This window comes from Chelonia mydas, chromosome 1 (assembly GCF_015237465.2).
Source record: "Chelonia mydas isolate rCheMyd1 chromosome 1, rCheMyd1.pri.v2, whole genome shotgun sequence".
Classification (NCBI taxonomy): domain Eukaryota; kingdom Metazoa; phylum Chordata; order Testudines; family Cheloniidae; genus Chelonia; species Chelonia mydas.
This window is the reverse complement of record NC_057849.1, coordinates 24,841,312-24,861,486: the sequence shown is the minus strand read 5'-3', so window position 1 is coordinate 24,861,486 and position 20,175 is coordinate 24,841,312. Positions and strand designations below refer to the sequence as shown.

General features: G+C 42.3%; 1 protein-coding gene across 1 annotated transcript in view; it reads left to right on the top strand.

The window, feature by feature from the left end:
• NOX4 (NADPH oxidase 4) overlaps positions 1-20,175 on the top strand; it is a 158,481-nt gene that overhangs the window by 86,600 nt on the left and 51,706 nt on the right. Inside the window, exon 13 of the mRNA XM_007063128.4 lies at positions 7,334-7,415. Within this exon, the coding sequence (XP_007063190.3) occupies positions 7,334-7,415 (82 nt within the window). The remainder of the gene's footprint in view (positions 1-7,333; positions 7,416-20,175) is intronic.

The following is a 20,175-nucleotide window of genomic DNA, read 5'->3' as shown; positions in this document are numbered from 1 at the left end:
AGGTCTTTTGGGCAGGAGCTGTCTTTTGGTATGTGTTTGTACAGTGCCTAGCACAATGGGACACACGTTTCAGTTGGAGCCTATCGATGCTACTGTAGTTAAAATAATTAGGGCTGGTAGAAAATATTCTATCAAGAGTGTTTTACAATGGAAAATTGGGCTTTTGACAAAAAAATTTCTTTTTCAAGAAAAGTGTTTTGTCATCAAAATACTTTGGCCCAAAGTCAAAAGATCTTGAACGAAAACTTGCGGGTTTCAGGTTTTCACCAAAAACATTAAAACTTCTGTGGGGAGAATATTTTCTCGGACCAGCTCTACAAATAAAAATATACCCAGATCATTCTGCTATATGAGTGAGATACTGGAGAGGGGATGGGGGGCGGGGAGGTCAGCATTCTTAAATGTGTGAACTAAATACAGGATGGATTAATTGTGTGCAAATCATAGCAGTTAGTGCTGATAGGAAACCATTTTTATGTGTTAGTAATAGCAAAAGGAATTTGTTTCAGGGATTTTGTGGTTTGTGCTCTAACCACTTTTGAATGTTCTATCTCATGGAGTCTCTTCCCCACATCTCAATCTTACCTAGAATTATTTGTAATATAGACTTTCTTCAAGAGGAGATGCATGTTCAGCATTTCCTTAATTTCTGAAACTTTCAGACATTAATAAGTCACAGGACAAAAACAAACAGTGGACACTGCACTCTTGTGACCTCTTATTGCTCAGCATAGTTGCCATTTTAAGCCCTCATCTGGCAAAAACATCACCTTAAACCCTTCTTACTTTTTTTAAAATAGGGCACTGAGGAAGTGCTTATGATTGTGCTTCTAAATTTGCAAGGCTCAGAGACAAGACCTGAGTGAAGGGTCTGGACTTCATTTTAAAGCACTCGACAGTTTTATGAAAGCTGACTTAGCAAAAAAAAAATTATTGCAAGATGGTAAACAGCAGCTTAAGGACCTATTCAATAACAAGAAGTGGGATGTATAAAAACAGGGTGAATTTACATAAAACTAAGCAGGTTTTTAAGTTTAAAGTTGATGATGGCTGCAAATGCCCATGTAGCTTAGGGTAGAATTGAGACCTGTGTCTCAAAAGAGAGCAGAAGTGCTATAGATAATTACAGAAGCATAATTACAAATATTCCAAGCTATGAGTGCATCCCTATGGGGAGAACTTTGGAGTGAGCTAAGCATTTGGACCACAGTGTTCTATTCTGCATCGCTGACAAAGGGAAGCATTTTTGGTCTTGCACTTCACTCATTTTACAGTCACTTTCTAATTACATTTCTGTTCATTCTTATTAACATTGATTAAAAAAAAAACCCTGGTAATTGTACAGATATGCTTAAGCAGTCTCATATCCTGTAAAAAGCAATTAACTTCAGTTGTACTGTTAATCTGGTCCAGTGCACACAATGTTTCCATTAAGAGTTCAGGGACATCTGAAGCTCTCAAAAAAAGGGAGGAGGCTTAGGTATAGAGGGGAACACCTCAAACTGTATTTGTGCATTATTCTGACTTAATGGATCTATTCTCAACATGCTTTTTAGTAACAGAAATAGGATCCTCTGCCTTCACTAGCATAGATAATGTATTTTTACTAATTCCTATATATTTCATAAACGGGGGGACACAGGAATGGGAGTCAGGAGCCCTGGATTTTTATTCCAGCTCTGTCACAGATGAACTATGTGAGCTTGGGCAATCACTTATGGCATGATCTTCTGAAGGGTTGAATTAATGGGAGCTGAATGTGCTCAGCACCTCTGAAAAATCAGGCCTTAACCTCTCTTTGTCATACCGTGCCCATCTATAAAATGGAGATAATAATGCATATCTACCTCCCAGGGATTTTTGTGCGATTTAACTGTTATGCACTTTGAGATCCTTGGCTGATAAATATTAGAGAGATGCAAGGTATTATCATCATGCTCTACTTTCCATTCAAGATACTTTGCTTCACTAATGGCACATTTTGGAATAAGAAAACATGACTTGATAGACAGTTTGGAATGCTCTTAGTATGCCATATTTCCCAGTTATTTCCATTTAGTATTGTTACAGACGACTGTATCACACAAGCCTATTTGAGAACGTCATGGATAGTGATATAATAAAAAGGGAAAATGTCATTTGAAATGCACCAATCTGCCTGTGTACATTGTTAACTGCTAGAAGACAGAGTAATTACAAATTTTATAAAGTATTCTCTTCTCCATTATATACAATAATTCCATGGAAGTAAATGGAATTGCATGAGTGTAACCGAGGGCTTGTGGTCTTTTGGAGATGTGAGGCCAAAGCGGAATAGGATATGTCATTTCAGAGCTGCTGTGTACTCAGAACTGGAGTAGAAGTCAATACATTATCTATGCTAGTGAAGTGGGAGCTGTGGATGCTTAGTAGGGATGGAAAGGGGTTTTGGTAGGTATCTATCTTGGTGAGATCCTGTGGAACTGATTATTTTAATGCTGCTGAGATTTGATTGGTGGTATTAATGGTGTGTTAGGGTGCCTAGAGCCTTGGATAGGTATCTATATTTTTAGTTATTTAGTTATTTAAATCTGAATAAACACAGTAAAATAAAGGCACAGCTCCTTGCTCCAAAGAACTTAGTCTAATTTAGACATACATGGATGCGAGGGAGGGGAGAGAGAGAGTGACATCAATAGTAACCCTAACCCGAACATGGCTACCCCCTGATACTTCTTCCTCAGATTTGTCACCTAAAAGGAATGGCTCAGGTTTGGGAATCTCCCTCACATCCTCAACTGTGAAGACCGATGCAAAGAATTCATTTAGTTTCTCTGCAATGGCCTTATCATCCTTGAGTGCTCCTTTAGCATCTCGATCGGCCAGTGGCCCCACTGCGTTGTTTAGCAGGCTTCCTGCTTCTGATGTACTTAAATTTTTTTTTGCTATTACTTTTTGAGTCTTTGGCTAGCTGTGCTTCAAATTCTTTTTTGGCCTTCCTAATTATATTTTTACATTTCATTTGCCAGAGTTTATGCTCCTTTCTATTTTCCTCATTAGGATTTAACTTCCACTTTTTAAAGGATGCCTTTTTGCCTTTCACAGCTTCTTTTACTTTGTTGTTTGGCCACAGTGGCTCTTTTTTAGTTCTCTTACCATGTTTTTTAATTTGGGGTATACATTTAAGTTGAACCTCTCTTGTGGTGTCTTTAAGAAGTTTCCATGCAGTTTGCAGGGATCTACTTTTGGTGCTGTAGTTTTTAATTTCTGTTGAACTAACCTCCTCATTTTTGTGTAGTTTCCTTTTCTGAAATTAAATGCTGCAGTTGTCATAAATATAAAGGGAAGGATAAACACCTTTAAAATCCCTCCTGGCCAGAGGAAAAACCCTTTCACCTGTAGAGGGTTAAGAAGCTAGGATAACCTCTCTGGCACCTGACCAAAATGACCAATGAGGAGACAAGATACTTCCAAAGCTGGAGGGGGGAAAGAAACAAAGGTTCTCTCTGTCTGTGTGATGCTTTTGCCGGGAACAGAACAGGAATGGAGTCTTAGAACTTAGTAAGTAATCTAGCTAGATATGCGTTAGATTCTGTTTTGTTTAAATGGCTGATAAAATAAGCTGTGCTGAATGGAATGTATATTCCTGTTTTTGTGTCTTTTTGTAACTTAAGGTTTTGCCTAGAGGGATTCTCTATGTTTTGAATCTGATTACCCTGTAACGTATTTACCATCCTGATTTTACAGAGGTGATTCTTTTACTTTTTCTTCAATTAAAATTCTTCTTTTAAGAACCCGATTGCTTTTTCATTGTTCTTAAGATCCAAGGGTTTGGGTCTGTGTTTACTTATGCAAATTGGTGAGGATTTTTATCAAGCCTTCCCCAGGAAAGGGGGTGTAGGGTTTGGGGAGGATTTGGGGGGGAAAGATGTTTCCAAGCGGGCTCTTTCCCTGTTCTATATTTGTTAGACGCTTGGTGGTGGCAGCAATAAAGTCCAAGGGAAAAGGGTAAAATAGTTTGTACCTTGGGGACATTTTAACCTAAGCTGGTAAAAATAAGCGTAGGGGGGTTTTCATGCAGGTCCCAACATCTGTACCCTAGAGTTCAGAGTGGGGAAGGAACCTTGACAACAGTGTTGGGTCACTGTGGTGTTTTCCCCACCACAGGGATGTTACATTTAATTATATTATGATCACTATTACCAAGCAGTCCAGCTATATTCACCTCTTGGACAAGATCCTGTGCTCCACTTAGGACTAAATCAAGAATTGCTTCTCCACTTGTGGGTTCCAGGACTAGCTGCTCCAAGAAGCAGTCACTTAAGTTGTCAAGAAATTTTATCTCTTCCTGAGGTGACATGTACCCAATCAATATGAGGATAGATGAAATCCCCCATTATTACTGAGTTTTTTAAAATTTTAATAGGCTCTCTAATCTCCCTGAGCATTTCACGGTCACTATCACCATCCTGGTCAGGTGGTCGGTAATATATCCCTACTGCTAATTCTTATTATTAGAGCATAGAATAACTATTCATAGAGATTCTGTGCTACAGTTTGGTTCATTTAAGATTTTTACTTCATTTGATTCTACGCTTTCTTTCGCATATAGTACCACTCTCCCACCAGCACAATCTGTTCTGTCCTTCCGATATATTTTGTACCCTGGTATTACTGTGTCCCATTGATTATCCTCATTCCATCAAGTTTCTGTAATGCCTATTATATCAATATTCTCATTTAATATGAGGCACTCTAGTTCACCCATCTTATTATTTAGACCAGTGGTTCTCAAACTAGGGGCGCCGCTTGTTCAGGGAAAGCCCCTGGTGGGCCGGGCCGGTTTGTTTACCTGCTGCATCCACAGGTTTGGCCAATCACAGCTTCCACTGGCCACGGTTCGCTGCTCCAGGCCAATGGGGTTGCAGAAAGTGGTGCTGGCTGTCCTTCCTGCAGCCCCCATTGGCCTGGAGCATCGAACCGTGGCCAGTGGGAGACGCGATCCACCGAACCTGTGGACGCAGCAGGTAAACAAACCGGCCCGGCCCTCCAAGGGCTTTCCCTGAACAAGTGGTGCCCCTAGTTTGAGAACCACTGATTTAGACTTCTAGCATTGGTATATAAGCACTTTGAAAACTTGTCACTTTTTAGCTATCTCCCATTACATGATGTAATTTAATGAGACTGTTTTTCATCTGACTGTTTCTCGTCAGATCCTACCTGTATTTTATCATCTTCCATCCTCTCGTCCTTACTAGGACATAGAGAATCTCCATGAATAGATCCTCCCCTAAGGGATGTCTCTGTCCGAACCATGTGGTCCTCCGCACCTGTCGGCTTTCCTCCAGCCCTTTGTTTAAAAACTGCTCTATGACCTTTTTAATTTTAAGTGCCAGCAATCTAGCCCAATTCTAGCCCAGAATGAAACACATTGCCCACGTTACATCTGTTAGTGGTTACTAAATGTTGCTTTATATTGAAGAGAGTAATTCATGGGCGCAGCCACGCAGGAACCTAAAATGTCACAGGGAAGAGTCAGAAATTCTTATGTCAATGAATGCAACATTTGAAATTTTAGTTAGCTAAAATGTGTGAAAGTTCCCTAATGAGCAGGCATACGATGAGACCCGTGTGTGGAAGATTTTCAGATGAGTTTACTGACATTAGTTTATGGGAATAAAAAGGTTGTTTTTGGTCAAACTCATGCCACAATTTGGGGACTGTTCAGTCATCAGCAATTCACTTGTGTGTCTCTCTTAATGTGCGTTTTAGAAAACTGCAGCATCTGAGTGTAACTCCATTTTGGATAGAGACAGCTGTTAGCCACTTAAACACAGAGTGGTATTCCACTTTGGTGATAGATATGTGTGTATATCATGGATCAGAAAATATTGATTTACTGTAGGATTCTTTACAGGCATCTATTGCTGTGGTACTTGGCTGCATGTCTTCAAAATAAATACATCAGACACTAATTTAAACTGCCTGGAAGATGTAACATTAAGCAAATGCTTAACCAAATAGATGTCATACACCATGTTCTGAAGGCCAACAAACTCAAGTTCTGGAAGGTGGTCGGGGGAGTGGGTTCCGCAGCCAAGTATTTTCCACAGAACCCCCCTACCAGTTCCAGCCCTCCACCATCCACATCTAAAGACTGTTGATAACTATGGTGTCAGCCATTGTTATCTGTAAGGTAGCTAGGTCCCTGATTATATAGACCTCTACAGATTAGTACCAGTAACTTGAATTGCATTGGGAAAGAGATGGGAAGCCCCTGCAGTTTGCAGAGCATAGGTCTAATGTGCTCACTCTCCATTTAACTGATTAGATGGATTGCTGCATTCTGTACTGGCTGAAGCTTCAATGGGTGTTAGGCCACGTCCATAGAGCACATTGTAGGGTACCAACCTAGAGGCAGGAAGATCCTGGAGAGATGTGGTACAGTCAGCATTATCAAGTCACTACACTTCTCTAAGAAGCCAAGAGCAGACAGGTCAAAAATAATTGAAAACGGCAAGCTTCTTTGACTAGGGAATGAGCAGACACAGCCCCCACCAATTCCTGACACTGATTCCCCTTCCAGTCAGACTCACCTCTATCTTTACAGGATAGTGTTTCAGTTGTGTCTGTCTCCTCCAGATCCATGTCTCAAGCAGGCACAGGAAAAGCAAAGAACCTGTGCCATCAGGATCTGACATAAAGGAGCCAAAGAGGTGTAATGTAGTGCATGGATGGCACTGTACTCATATTCAGCTGGTGAAATGACAGAATGGAACCTCTGAGAAACCACATGTGGGGATATGGATGGATGAGAAGTGACTCTTAGAGATGTCTTAGACTGGAAGGAATGAAGCCACTATCCCCATCTACCTTACCAGATCCTGCAAGCTTGTCAGAAATGTGTTCAGTACATTTTGGCCAGCTATATCAAAAGCTGTTGACAGATCTAATCAAATCAACTTAGACATTTAACCTTTAGAATTGACCCCTTCACGAACGTGGCAGGATCCTTTCCAAATTAGAATATCATTACAATAATACCTAAAACTAGAGCAGAGACTGGTATCATCAGTTGGGGCTTATAGGTGCTACTGGGTTGGAATACAAAAAATAACCAATAGTAAATACAACAGCATTATTATTATAAAATGTAATAGAGAAGAGTGATTTCTAGTGTTTTCAACGGTTTTAGTGGAAGTGTTTTGATTATTAATAATCTAGCTTTTGTACCTCAGTTAAAACAACACCACAGAAGAGAACGTATGTTGGATACTGCTTGCTTACTCATGGGGTGGACTTTTACAACGTGAAGTCACAACCTTAGATCTATTTTTTTTTTCCTCTTTGACAGAAAGATTTCGAGATTTACTGCTTCTCCATTCAAGTCAGGACACAGAGATTCTACCCAACTTTCAACAAAGGAATTACCCCAAGTAAGTAAATTGCCTCTTCAGGAGAACCAGTCTTTGTGAATTCATAGTGAGGGAGAGAAGCATTTATAGCACTATAAATGCTTTCAGCATAAGCTCCGAAGGCAGAGCTGTCAGGGAGCCTCCCGTAGAATAAGCTTTGTGCTCTTCACAGCTGCGACAGGAAGAAACAGACATATCTTGCAAGTGCACCCAGCTGTCACAGAGGAGTCAGTGGCAGAGTGTGGATGATAAGCTGCATGGATCAGTGTCTGGTGGAGCTTCATTTCACTTGACATTATGTGTCGACATAGGCAGATGTTTTGTCACACTAATCCCCGCTCTTGTCTTGTGGGATTCCATCATTCGTGCTGACAGACTCATTTGGATTTTAACAAGCTATCCTATGGAATCATGTGAGTGCTAAAAACAGTTTGACTGCCCTTGTTAGGGACACGTGGGCAGCCAAACCAAAGGAACAGCCATGCATGCTAGGGAGCAAGCAGTACAGCATCCCCTCATGTTATGCTTCTCTATTATAAAAGCAATGCCATAAGTGATGTGAGGGAGTTAAGAGATTACCCCCGTTAGAAAGTTTCTGTCTTTCAGCCTCTAAATCCATTCAAAGATTTTAATGTGACGTATCTCCCTTAAACATTGCTCCCAACAAAAATCTCATACGGTGCAATAATGTGTCATTTTACTGAGTGTCTTGAACAATAATGATTGATTTAGTTGGGGTGGTCCTGCTTTGAGCAGGAGATGACCTCCTGAGGTCTCTTCCAACCCTAATCTTCTATGATTCTAATGCTATTCCTACAAAGCTAAAGAGAAGCAGAGTTAGATAATATATAACATTTTTGCCGACTTAATTAAAACAAAGAGCAAAAAGAAAATTGAGTCATATGAAATAGGAAGGAAGTTGCTTTCAGCAGAGGGTTGATATGAGTCAGTGAGAGGGAAAGACATGGGAAGGCTGTTCCAGATGGCAGGGGCTGCGGAAGTGAAGGTTCTTTCCTGAGCCATGGCCAGATTGCGTGGATGAATGGCAAGAAGGCCAGCGTTAGATGAACAGAGGGAGCAGGGTTGGGGAGGAGAGGTATGTGAGAACGGCTGGAGCAAGTCCAAGAGTAGTTTTGAAAACAAGCGGGCGATTTTTTAACTGAATCCTGAAATGAATGGGAAGCTGTTTGCTGTGAGAACGTAACTCTTGTGTACTGTAAACTAAAATTTCAGGCTTAATTTCAAAATGGGATTAAAGTGCACTATGGAATTTTAATGCGCGGCAGCAGGGTCCACACTGGTAGTTAATGTGTGGCAGGGTAGTGCAAGCTAGATTTACACCCCGCTTGCTGTGCACCAAGTTTATATGGGCAAGCCCTTATTTTTCTAGAACATACAATAATTAAAGAGTTAGATGTTCATGACTTGCTGAAAAAAAGACATGTCCCATGAGCACAAAAATCTTAAAATACCTAAGGTAAAATCATGGATTCACTGAAGTTGATGGAAAGTCAGTGCCATTGACTGTCTGAAAGCCAGTATTTCATTGCCAAAACCTACCTGTTTTGTGGGTTTGTACTGCAGACCATCATCAGAGTATCTGAGTGCCTTCCATGTAAAACAGATGGGATAACAATATCCCTAGTAACCTTTATGGAGGCTCTGGTTGGGCTCCCTTTTTGTAGTATAGACACTGTTTGGGCTATGGTCAGTTTTTAGTTTTGGTTTGTTGCTTCGTTGCACTCTTGAATAGTTTTGCCCATAGTTCTCTTCTTTGCCTTGCCCTTCCCTTTTTGGTTTCACAGGCACGTTCTCTTCCCTGGTGTAATTTGCTTGGTTCCAATTATAGCAGTGATGACACTGGCGGACCAGTTCAATTATGTTCGTATTCTATAAAGAATTATGCACTGAGGAATAAACAGAGACATAGGTGTTTTTATTTTTTGCAGTCAAGGTCTCTGACTGTGTCACTGTGTAAAAACAGTGAGATTTATGGCTGGTATTCCTGAAGGTACAGTATACTTGTAGTGTAACTAATGGCTAGGTCTGCGGAGATGCTGAGCAGCTGCAGTTCTTTGCTGAAGTCAGTGAGAACTGCAGGTCCTCAGCCTCTCTGAAAATCATGCAGTAAATTATTTTCACCAGAATCTCAAGCTGTTTATATTACTGAGCTGTAATGCTGTTTTAAATTGTAATGTTCCTGCATTATCGTACAACAATATGATTGGCTGAACATGTACCATTGCTTGACTAGGATGACTGATCCTAACACATGGAATCAGCCAGGGTTTGGCAGCTAATTAAAAAAAAGTCTTTACAGATGTTTTCATAAGTAATTGACTGCCGCTTATAATGTCATTAATCAGTACAAAATTGTTTGCTTGTTACCGACACGAGTCATTGGCTGCAGTTCATTTACAAACTGGTTGGTGATTATTGATGCATCCTGATTTCTCTGGGAGTTCTGGTAGAAGCATACGTTTGAGCTCATCAATATGGGGAACGTAGTCAGCCTCATAATATAGGCCATACCCTCATTCCCCTGTCACCTTTTTCCTATTCTGTGCCGATTTCCATTGTATGGAAGTTAATGGAAGTTGAGACCATATAAAGCCAGATCCTGTAAATCAGCACCTCTGCATTGACTTCAGTTGAACAACACTTCTTTGCATTAGCTGAGGATCTGGCCCATAAATTCATCTTAATATGAAGGCGTCATGGGATCTAGGCAGTTTGCAGAGCTCATAGAGAGAAAGCCTGGAAACAAGAGAGGAAAAATTGTGAATAGCTTGACTAAGTAATGTCCAGTGGTGGGAGGGTGAACATGAGACCAGCTGACAAATATTCGATGGGTGTAAGCACCAAAGAAAGAGAATGGGAACTAAAGATCCCTAGCACCTCTCTCTATGTCCTTGCTACCTCATAGTCTCAGGTTCTCGCTTTACTAATGTAATGAGTTTATGAATGCTGAGCTTGTCAAGTCACCTGTCTGTGCCTGCTGTCTGTGGCAGTGAAAAAGGAGAAGAGAGAAAGGAGGGTTGTCCATCTGTTCCAGATTTTACTAAGATTCATAGTTAGTTATTACAGTAGCGCATAGGGTCCAACTAAGAATGTTGCCCCACTGTGCCAGGCACTATACAAACACAGAGTAGTACATGGTCCCTGCCCCTGGCCCTTCAACCCTACCCACCTCACAGCTTGTTCTGCTCCTTCTTCAGCAACGTGAGGCATCTTTTGTTTGGACAGGGGCCCATGGAATAGGAAAGAGGCACTCAGATTAGGGATTGGTGGGGTGGGAAGGACAGATAAGAGGAGCAGACCTTGGGCAGAAGAAGTGGGACTGGATGGTATGAGGTAAAAAAACAACAATGTGAGCACCCCCAAACTGGGCAGCAGCATGATGGAGTGAGAATGAGAGACTGCAACAGGAGTGCTGTTGCTCCAGAGTCCAGTAGGGTTGGAGTTAGATCTACGAAGCAGCTTTCCTGCAGGAAGCAGCTCAGATTAACATTTAAAGTGTCTAATGGTGACCAAAGGCAGCATCAGCAGGTTTTGAAATGGGCTGCAGGCACTGATGTTGGAATGGAAATGAAAATCAATTTCACATTAGCAGCCATCTATACGTGCATTAAGTTTTGTATTGTTGCTTTGAATTGGACAAGAATACAACATACACACAAGGGTCAAAAACCTCAAATAGTACTGTAAAATCCTGCAATGGACAAATGCTTGTTGCATTGACTTTGGATGTTTGATGTTACCGTCCTTTAAACTTTGGCAATGCTTATGCAGTCTGTCATTTCCCCCTGCAGAAGAATAATTTGTAAACTCATTGGTGATGGCTATGGTTTCACATGGTATTCTGATCCCTAATGTAACTGTGACATGAATGGGAGGTACCAAACTTGGTACTTTTTTCACACAATACACAATTAACCTGTGGAGCTCATTGCCACATGATATCATTGAGATCAAGAGCTTAGGATTCAGACAGGAACCAAGTATTTATATGGATATCCAGAAGTGTATTAGTAAATACTAAAGAAATAAGCATTTTTGAAAGGGATATAAACCTTCATGCTTCAGGGCTTAATTCTATTCTGTTCCGTTCTGGTTCTTACACCGCAGTCACCACTGTAGTATCTGAGCACCTTCCAGTAGTGCATTAAGCAATGTGACTAACATCTGTCATTGTTAGTTCTCTCATCCTCTCCTCCCTCAGGGGGAGCAGTGTGGGGGGTATTTTATTTTAGATTTTTTTTAATAATAACAATACATAAATACACTCATGTTGCTCTGTGTTTGTTAGAAAAGGCAAAGAAATGGTGTACAAGCTGGGGAGTTTTGTGATAGTCCTTAATTCCTGGGGGAGTTCATTCCACAGTGTTGGGCCAACCCCTGAGAGAGCTCTGTCTCCTCTCCACTGTCTCCAGCCTCTAACTATTGGGACTTAACTATTTAGACTTTCCCTGGGGTAGGTTATCCCGTAACTGCCAACTGGAGGGTTTCTTGAACCCTCCTCAGAAGCAGCTTGTACTGGCCACTGTCACAGACAGGATACTGGGCTAGATAGGCTAGTCTGATCCAATATGACAGGTTTTCAGAGTAGCAGCCGTGTTAGTCTGTATTCGCAAAAAGAAAAGGAGTACTTGTGGCACCTTAGAGACTAACCAATTTATTTGAGCATGAGCTTTCGTGAGCTACAGCTCACTTCATTGGATGTAGCTCACGAAAGCTCATGATCAAATAAATTGGTTAGTCTCTAAGGTGCCACAAGTACTCCTTTTCTTGATCCAATATGGCAATTCCTACATACCCAATTTCCTATGGTAACTTTTAGAGAATGGGGCTTATGGTTATGAAATCAAAGGCAGGCATCATTTGAAGCTGCCGCCTCCCCAGGAAGCCCACCCACAATGTAAAATATTTTTAGGAACAAAACCCAACTGTTAGCGCAAGTTAAAACATCCTGCCATGTGAGACTTCTCACATCCTAATACAAGCATAAAGCACACAGCTGGGGATGCCACAGGGTGGTTAAACAGGGTGAGGCACATAGCACACAGAATAGTCACAGCCTGGTAAGAGTCTGTGCACAGGAACTGAAACATATAAATGCCTAGGACCTGTTCTTCCACTCACACTAGTGTATATCAGGAGTAACTCCATCTTCAACGAGTACTACATATGTGCAAATTCGGGTCCTTTAAGTTCACATCTGCAGTGTCCACACTGGGAAGTTACCGTGCAGCACTTCGGTGCGCACTGCTGTTCACACCCCCGAGTCTGAACTGCGGGGCAGTGTGGCCATGCCCTTAGGCTCCTAACTCACTTAGCTGCTTTTGAAAATGTTGCCCTTAGCATAGTCTTGTAAGAGCACACCTCAAGGTAATTATGAGATCTGACTTGACTCAATATCCTACCTACCTTATGAGATGTCCGCCTTTTACACATGAATCCACAAATGAGGCAAGAGTGAGCAGCTGACACTAACTATAAAAGATTGGTCTTGAAGAAGACAAAATTATGTTCATTAATCAAGTTGTTGACTCTGACACTTGAACAATTCTCAGAGAACATCCAGCTTAGTTCTAAATATCATGGGCCTGATTGTCCTCTCACTTACACCCATATAATTTCCCATTGACTTTAGTATAGTTACTGCTGATGTGCCCTGCTGTGAGTGAGAGGAGAATCAGCATTCATGTAATCATCTCACATTGCCTAATGACAAACTTCTGAAAGGGGCCAAATTGGACGCTTGTCAAAGATAAAAAGAAAATGATCGGGGGGAAAAATATAAAAGAGCTGAGAGTCACTGCATTTGAATAGAGAATTATGTTGTTAAGTGAAGCATGCTAGAAAGAAGGTAATACTACACAGAACTGTGCTAATTAGAGACATAACAAGCCCTTGCATAAAATATTCTCAGCACCATCCACTTCTAGCAACTTTCTTCCTACTTAAAAGTTACCTGAAAAGAAATAATTAAACCAGGTTTGTGGCCCTTTTGCATCCTCGTGATATTACAGAAGGCCTGATACAATGTTTTCAACTATGTTGTATTTTTCTCTTTTTTTTTTTTTTACCATAGAAACACCAGTAATGTCAAGTCTTATTTTCCCTGTCTTGGAAGGAAGCTTCTTGGGTGATTCGTAGATTTTAAGCCTAGAAGGGACCATTATGATCATTTAATCTGACCTACTACATAAGACAGGTCATATAGCCTCACCTGGTAATTTCTGCTTCTAGCGCATATCTTTTAGAAAGATATTCAGTCTAGTTTTAAAGACTTCAAGTGATGTAAAATTCACCACCTCTGTAGGTAACATTTTAGGTATCGGCAGCACCCTGATCACTGACATTGCTACAATCTGGAGAAGGCTACAGGCCCAGCTGAGGGTAGTTACACACTTTCTGTTGGGGGATTGTGAGCACCTGGGTGGCAATCACAGGGCTAACAAGGTAACTGGGGAGAATATAAGAGGAAGAAACAGAAGGCCAGGGTGCAGCTTACAGGTTGGGCTGGGGCTGGGGTGCAGGCTGCAGGCAAGCGTACCCTTACTATAAACCTGCATTGCATGGTTCAGTACAGACCCGTTTACGCGTGAATCCGCTTAACGCGCGGTAGCGCCAGGCCTCCCAGTGCTACCTGTTTAACACACGAGACTCGTTAACACACAAACTTGCTATGTAGCGCTACAGATTTGCTCACTAACTCACTGACATAGAAATCGACAGGAAGTGCAGAGCGGAAACGTGTTGTACGTCTTTACCGCCGACTGGGGGGGCGAAGGGGCCGCGCTTTAAGGACAGTCCTTTGCTGCGGCAGTGCTGGGCTGCTGACGGGGGGTGGGCGCAGCAAAGTTAAAGCGCTGCCATGGCAAAGGACCCTGCAGCGTTTTAAGGTCCCTGCCCTCTTTGCCCCCTCCTCGGCCGCTGACGGGTGGGGATGGGGGGCAAAGGGAGCAGCTGTGCTGGCGATTTAAAAGGGCCCAGGGCTCCGGACACCGCTACCACAGCAGCAGCATCCAGAGCCCTGGGCCCTTTAAATCGCCACGGGAACCCCGGGCAGCGCAGACCAGGTGGCCTGGAAGGGCTGCCTGGGGATGCTGACCCCTAACCACGCCCCTTCCGCCCGAGGCCCCACCCTTCCGGGGGCCAGAGCCGCCCCCACCCTCTACCAGTAAGTGTCCTGAGTTACTTTCACCCCTGTGTAGTAATAAACGTGTTTTTATTAGATTACACATTTGAATTTATATTCTTGCAAAGCGCCGTTAACAGATAGGCCTGCAGTATTTGGTACGCTGTGAATACGTATATAATCCTAGATAATTATACATGAATATATATAGATATCTTAAGATATTTCAGCATGGCTCTCTTAACCCGCAGCTTGTTAATACGAGGTCATGACGGCTTGACTCCCGACATCTGCGCGAAAACAGGTCTTACTGTATTACTATGTAAGAGAGGAATAAATACTCATCTCGGTGAGAGATAAACAGCCTGGTGTGTGCTTGTGAAACTGCTTGACCTAGCCAGGGAGTGAGATTCACTGGGTAGTGCCAGAGGCACCCTGTGATACCCTCAGTGTTCAGAATCGGGGCCTTTTTTCAAGTCTGAATTTGTCTAGCTTCAGTTTCTAACTATTGGATCTCTTTATGCCTTTTTCTGTGAGATTAAAGAGCCCCCTACTATCAGAAATCCCTTCCCTATGTAGATAATTGTAGCCTGTGATCAATTCACCTCTTAACCTTAATTTGGCTAAATTAAATGTAGGCCCCTTGTTCGAGGAGGTATCAGAGGTATGCTGATTAGACAGGTCTCTCTACACCAGGGTTTCTCAACGACCGGTTCGAGAGATCTTCCTGACACAATTTAGGAAGGCAGCAAACTGGTCCCTGGTTTCAGAAAGGTTGAGAAACACTGCTGTGTGCTGGTTTTGAAGGACTGCAAATTCCATGGTGCAGTGGTGGGCATCTGCTGGGGCTGGACTGAGCTTCCTGGGTCAGAAGCTGGTGCAGAAGGGTTAGTAGGCTCCATTTCCCAGGCAGGGAGCTCGAGCAGAGAGCTGCTGCTCTGTGGGGTCTGGGCCAAGAAAAAGCTGTGACAGGGCCCTTTTATTGAGTTGCCAGGGTTGAAGACACACGACCAAGGGTAAAACTACATTCCAATTGACAACTTGTCAGTGTTGAGCCCTAGGTCATGGACTCCTTCGCCACAGCTAGGCACTGAGAGCGGCAGCTATTGGTTGTGCGGCAGATGATTGAGGAAAGAGTGAGTTACTGCTGAGCTACACTCTCTGGGTTTCAGAGTAGCAGCTGTGTTAGTCTGTATCCGCAAAAAGAACAGGAGTACTTGTGGCACCTTAGAGACTAACAAACTTATTTGAGCATAAACTTTCATGAGCTACAGCTCACTTCATCGGATGCATGCCGTGGAAAATACAGTGGGGAGATTTTATATACAGAGAGAACACGAAACAATGCGTGTTACCATACACACTGTAACGAGAGTGATCAGGTAAGGTGAGCTATTACCAGCAGGAGAGGAAAAAAAACCCTTTTATAGTGATAATCAAGGTGGGCCATTTCCAGCAGTTGACAAGAACGTGTGAGGAACAGTAGGGGGGGAAATAAACATGGGGAAATAGTTCTACTTTATGTAATGACACATCCACTCCCAGTCTTTATTCAAGTCTAATTTAATGGTGTCCAGTTTGCAAATTAATTCCAATTTAGCAGTCTCTCATTGGAGTCTGTTTTTGAAGTTTTTTGGTTGTAATATTGCGACTTTTAGGTCTGTAATCGAGTGACCAGAGAGATTGAAGTGTTCTCCGACTGGTTTTTGAATGTTATAATTCTTGACGTCTGATTTGTGTCCATTTACTCTTTTACGTAGAGACTGTCCGATTTGGCCAATGTACATGGCAGAGGGGCATTGCTGGCACATGATGGCATCTATCACATTGGTAGATGTGCAGGTGAACGAGCCTCTGATAGTGTGGCTGATGTGATTAGGCCCTGTGATGGTGTCCCCTGAATAGATATGTGGACACAGTTGGCAACGGGCTTTGTTGCAAGGATAAGTTCCTGGGTTAGTGTTTTTGGTGTGTGGTTGCTGGTGAGTATTTGCTTCAGGTTGGGGGCTGTCTGTAAGCAGTCTGTCTCCCAAGATCTATGAGAGTGATGGGTCGTCCTTCAGGATAGGTTGTAGATCCTTCATGATGCACTGGAGAGGTTTTAGTTGGGGACTGGAAGTGATGGCTAGTGGCGTTCTGTTATTTTCTATTTTGGGCCTGTCCTGTAGTAGGTAACTTCTGGGTACTCTTCTGGATCCGATAAAGTGAGCTGTAGCTCACGAAAGCTTATGCTCAAATAAATTTGTTAGTCTCTAAGGTGCCACAAGTACTCCTTTTCTTTTTACTCTCTGGGTTGAAGAGGATGTGTTAAGACTCAGTGTAGCTACATTAAATCTAAGAAGAAACTGGGGGGACGGGGGGTTATGATATGGGCTCTTGCTCTCTGATATGACACGTTACTGCCAGCTAGTACTGTGCAGCATAGGATGTCACAATACAGAATTGCCTCACTCCTCCTTGTTTCACTCGGGACTGCCTTTGCCACACTTACAGAGTGCTGGCCTGAACTGCTGCCCACCCAGCATGCCAACTCAAGAGAAGGCCCAGGACTATAAACTTAAGGGAGCGTGCGTGCTCAGGGACGGGGTGAGTCTCTGCATAATGCTAAGAGTGTTGGCAAGGTGTATGTTGCCTTTGACTATTAGTTGTACGATTGCAGCACCACCTCCTGACCTGGTACAATTGTAACAGTTACCCTATATTCATCTGTTGCATTTCCCTCTGTATGTTGCTCAGATAACTTTTGGTGAGCACAGCAGTCATCTACAGAGTTTCAGGATCACATGGCTATCCATTACAGCCCATGCACATTTTGATGGCTCCATTCATGTTTCATTTGTCTTTGTGGGTTCCTTTTTTGTGGGTTTTTATGGCAAATTTATTTGCCTCTTGTAGACAGCACAAAAGAAATGTTTTTTTTTAGGAGGGATTTTAACAAGAAGAAGGTTGCTTGGTGGAGAAATTGAGAGGATGCCCGTATGAAATGGGGAAGAGAAACTAAGGGATGGTTGAGGCTTGTGGTGTTAGTGGACTAGAGGGAGCTGGGGTGAAGTAACACAGTAGAAGACAGGGCAGGGTGGTGTGGTGTGGCAAGAACTTGAATGCAAGAGCAAGGAGTTTGAACTTGATACAGAGGATGAAGGGGAAGCAGTGAGGGGAAATTCCATGGGACAGTTGCTTGTGAGAGGTTCCCAGAATTGTGCCAATGTTTATAATTAAGCAGTAATTATTAGTTATTATTATTTATATTTAGGTAGCATCCAGAGTTCTCACTCAGGTTTGGGACTTCATAATTCTGGCCCCTGTGCTAACAGATTGGTTAAAAGAAGGATCTTGTCCTGAAGATCTTACTTTGAATCCTGATTCTAAGAAGTGCTCCTTAGATCTATGATATTATATTAGTGAAGCCTACCACGCCTTCCGATTATAACCAAATTGTGCTAATAACTGGTATCCAGGTGAAAAAGATCACGCCATAGCAGTATCCATGTTAATAAAAGTGCAAGGATTGTGTCTGGATTAGGCAAAACCACAAAGGATGGTGGGATTAGAATCAAAGAAAGAAACAGCACAGCTGCAAGTTTTGAGGCCCCAGATAGAGAAAGGGCAAGAACTCCGCCCTGTTCTTTGCCTGCTGGGGCCCTGATCCTACAATGAACTCTGTGTGGACAGATTTCTGCTGAATTCAGTGTAGGTTACATCAGAATCTGTCGAGTCAATGGAGCAGTACATGAAGCTCATTCCAGGAACAGTGTTAGTCTTAAAAATGGTAGTAGTAAATTTCAGATAATACAAATGCAAGTATTAAAAAGGTAGGATGAAACCTTGCCCCACTGAAGTCAATGGAGTTTTGCTATTGACTTCAAGGGAGATAGGATTTCACCCACGGTCTAACAAATTTTGAAGATGCAATTACAAACACTTTGAAAAGGTAGATGTGAGAGAAAATCTTCTGTGCACTGGGAGTTTAATTTTACATGTATATTAGCTGTTTTAAAGTTCCATGTGGCTACATATCCTTTTTTAAGCTTTAAGTCATCTAAATTTCAACAGTTCGACTTTACCTTTGGTGGTCTGTATAGTACAACATAGTTGAACTGTTTTATTCAAAGCCTTTCATCACTCCTAATTGAGGGTGGGGTTTGCTAACTGGAAATAAAAGATTCATAAACCTTTCAAAATATCTAGGAGATGAAATCATGAATTTGTTTAAAAATGACTAATATAAGATAGCCATAATAGTGTATAGTATATTACTTTTGTTGGTAGAAGGGAGAAGCTTTTTTGTTTTACAGAGCTAAGGAGGAGCTGTGGGATCTTGGGACCAACACTGTTAAAACAGCACTGCAAATATCATGCAAGATAGGACATTACAACTGATTTGATTTTGCTTATTTGGTGATATAAAAAACAATTGTTTTTTTGATAAAACTGTGTGCATACTGATTTAATGTATACCTGCCCCCAGTGAGGGTAATTAACCACTTACAGAGGGATGTGATGGAATCTCATGTAGATGAGGTGGTTATCTACAGCTGAGATTAGAAGGAACACCCTCGCACAATTTGTCGTAGTACTTTGGTCCCTATAGAAGGCTGGGCTAACTGCAAACCCAGCAAAGTGTAGGATAGGAACAGAAGAGACAACCTATTTGGGTTTCAGAGTAGCAGCCATGTTAGTCTGTATACACACACAAAAAAAGGAGGACTTGTGGCACCTTCAGAAAAGCAGACTTTGACTCCCTCAAGGAACTGATGGGCAAGATCCCCTGGGAGAATAACATGAGGGGGAAAGGAGTCCAGGAGAGTTGGCTGTATTTTAAAGAATCCTTATTGAGGTTACAGGGACAAACCATCCCGATGTGTAGAAAGAATAGTAAATATGGCAGGCGACCAGCTTGGCTTAACAGTAAATCCTTGCTGATCTTAAATACAAAAAAGAAGCTTACAAGAAGTGGAAGATTGGACAAATGACCAGGGATGAGTATAAAAATATTGCTTGGGCATGCAGGAGTGAAATCAGGAAGGCCAAATCACACCTGGAGTTGCAGCTAGCAAGAGATGTTAAGAGTAACAAGAAGGGTTTCTTCAGCTATGTTAACAACAAGAAGAAAGTCAAGGAAAGTGTGGGCCCCTTACTGAATGAGGGAGGCAACCTAGTGACAGGATGTGGAAAAAGCTAATGTACTCAATGCTTTTTTTGCCTCTGTCTTCACGAACAAGGTCAGCTCCCAGACTGCTGCATTGGGCAGCACAGCATGGGGAGGAGGTGACCAGCCCTCTGTGGAGAAAGAAGTGGTTCGGGACTATTTAGAAAAGCTGGACGTGCACAAGTCCATGGGGCCGGATGCGCTGCATCCGAGAGTGCTAAAGGAGTTGGCGGCTGTGATTGCAGAGCCATTGACCATTATCTTTGAAAACTCATGGCAATCCGGGGAAGTCCTGGACAACTGGAAAAAGGCTAATGTAGTGCCCATCTTTAAAAAAGGGAAGAAGGAGGATCCTGGGAACTACAGGCCAGTCAGCCTCACCTCAGTCCCTGGAAAAATCATGGAGCAGTTCCTCAAGGAATCAATTCTGAAGCACTTAGAGGAGAGGAAAGTGATCAGGAACAGTCAGCATGGATTCACCAAGGGCA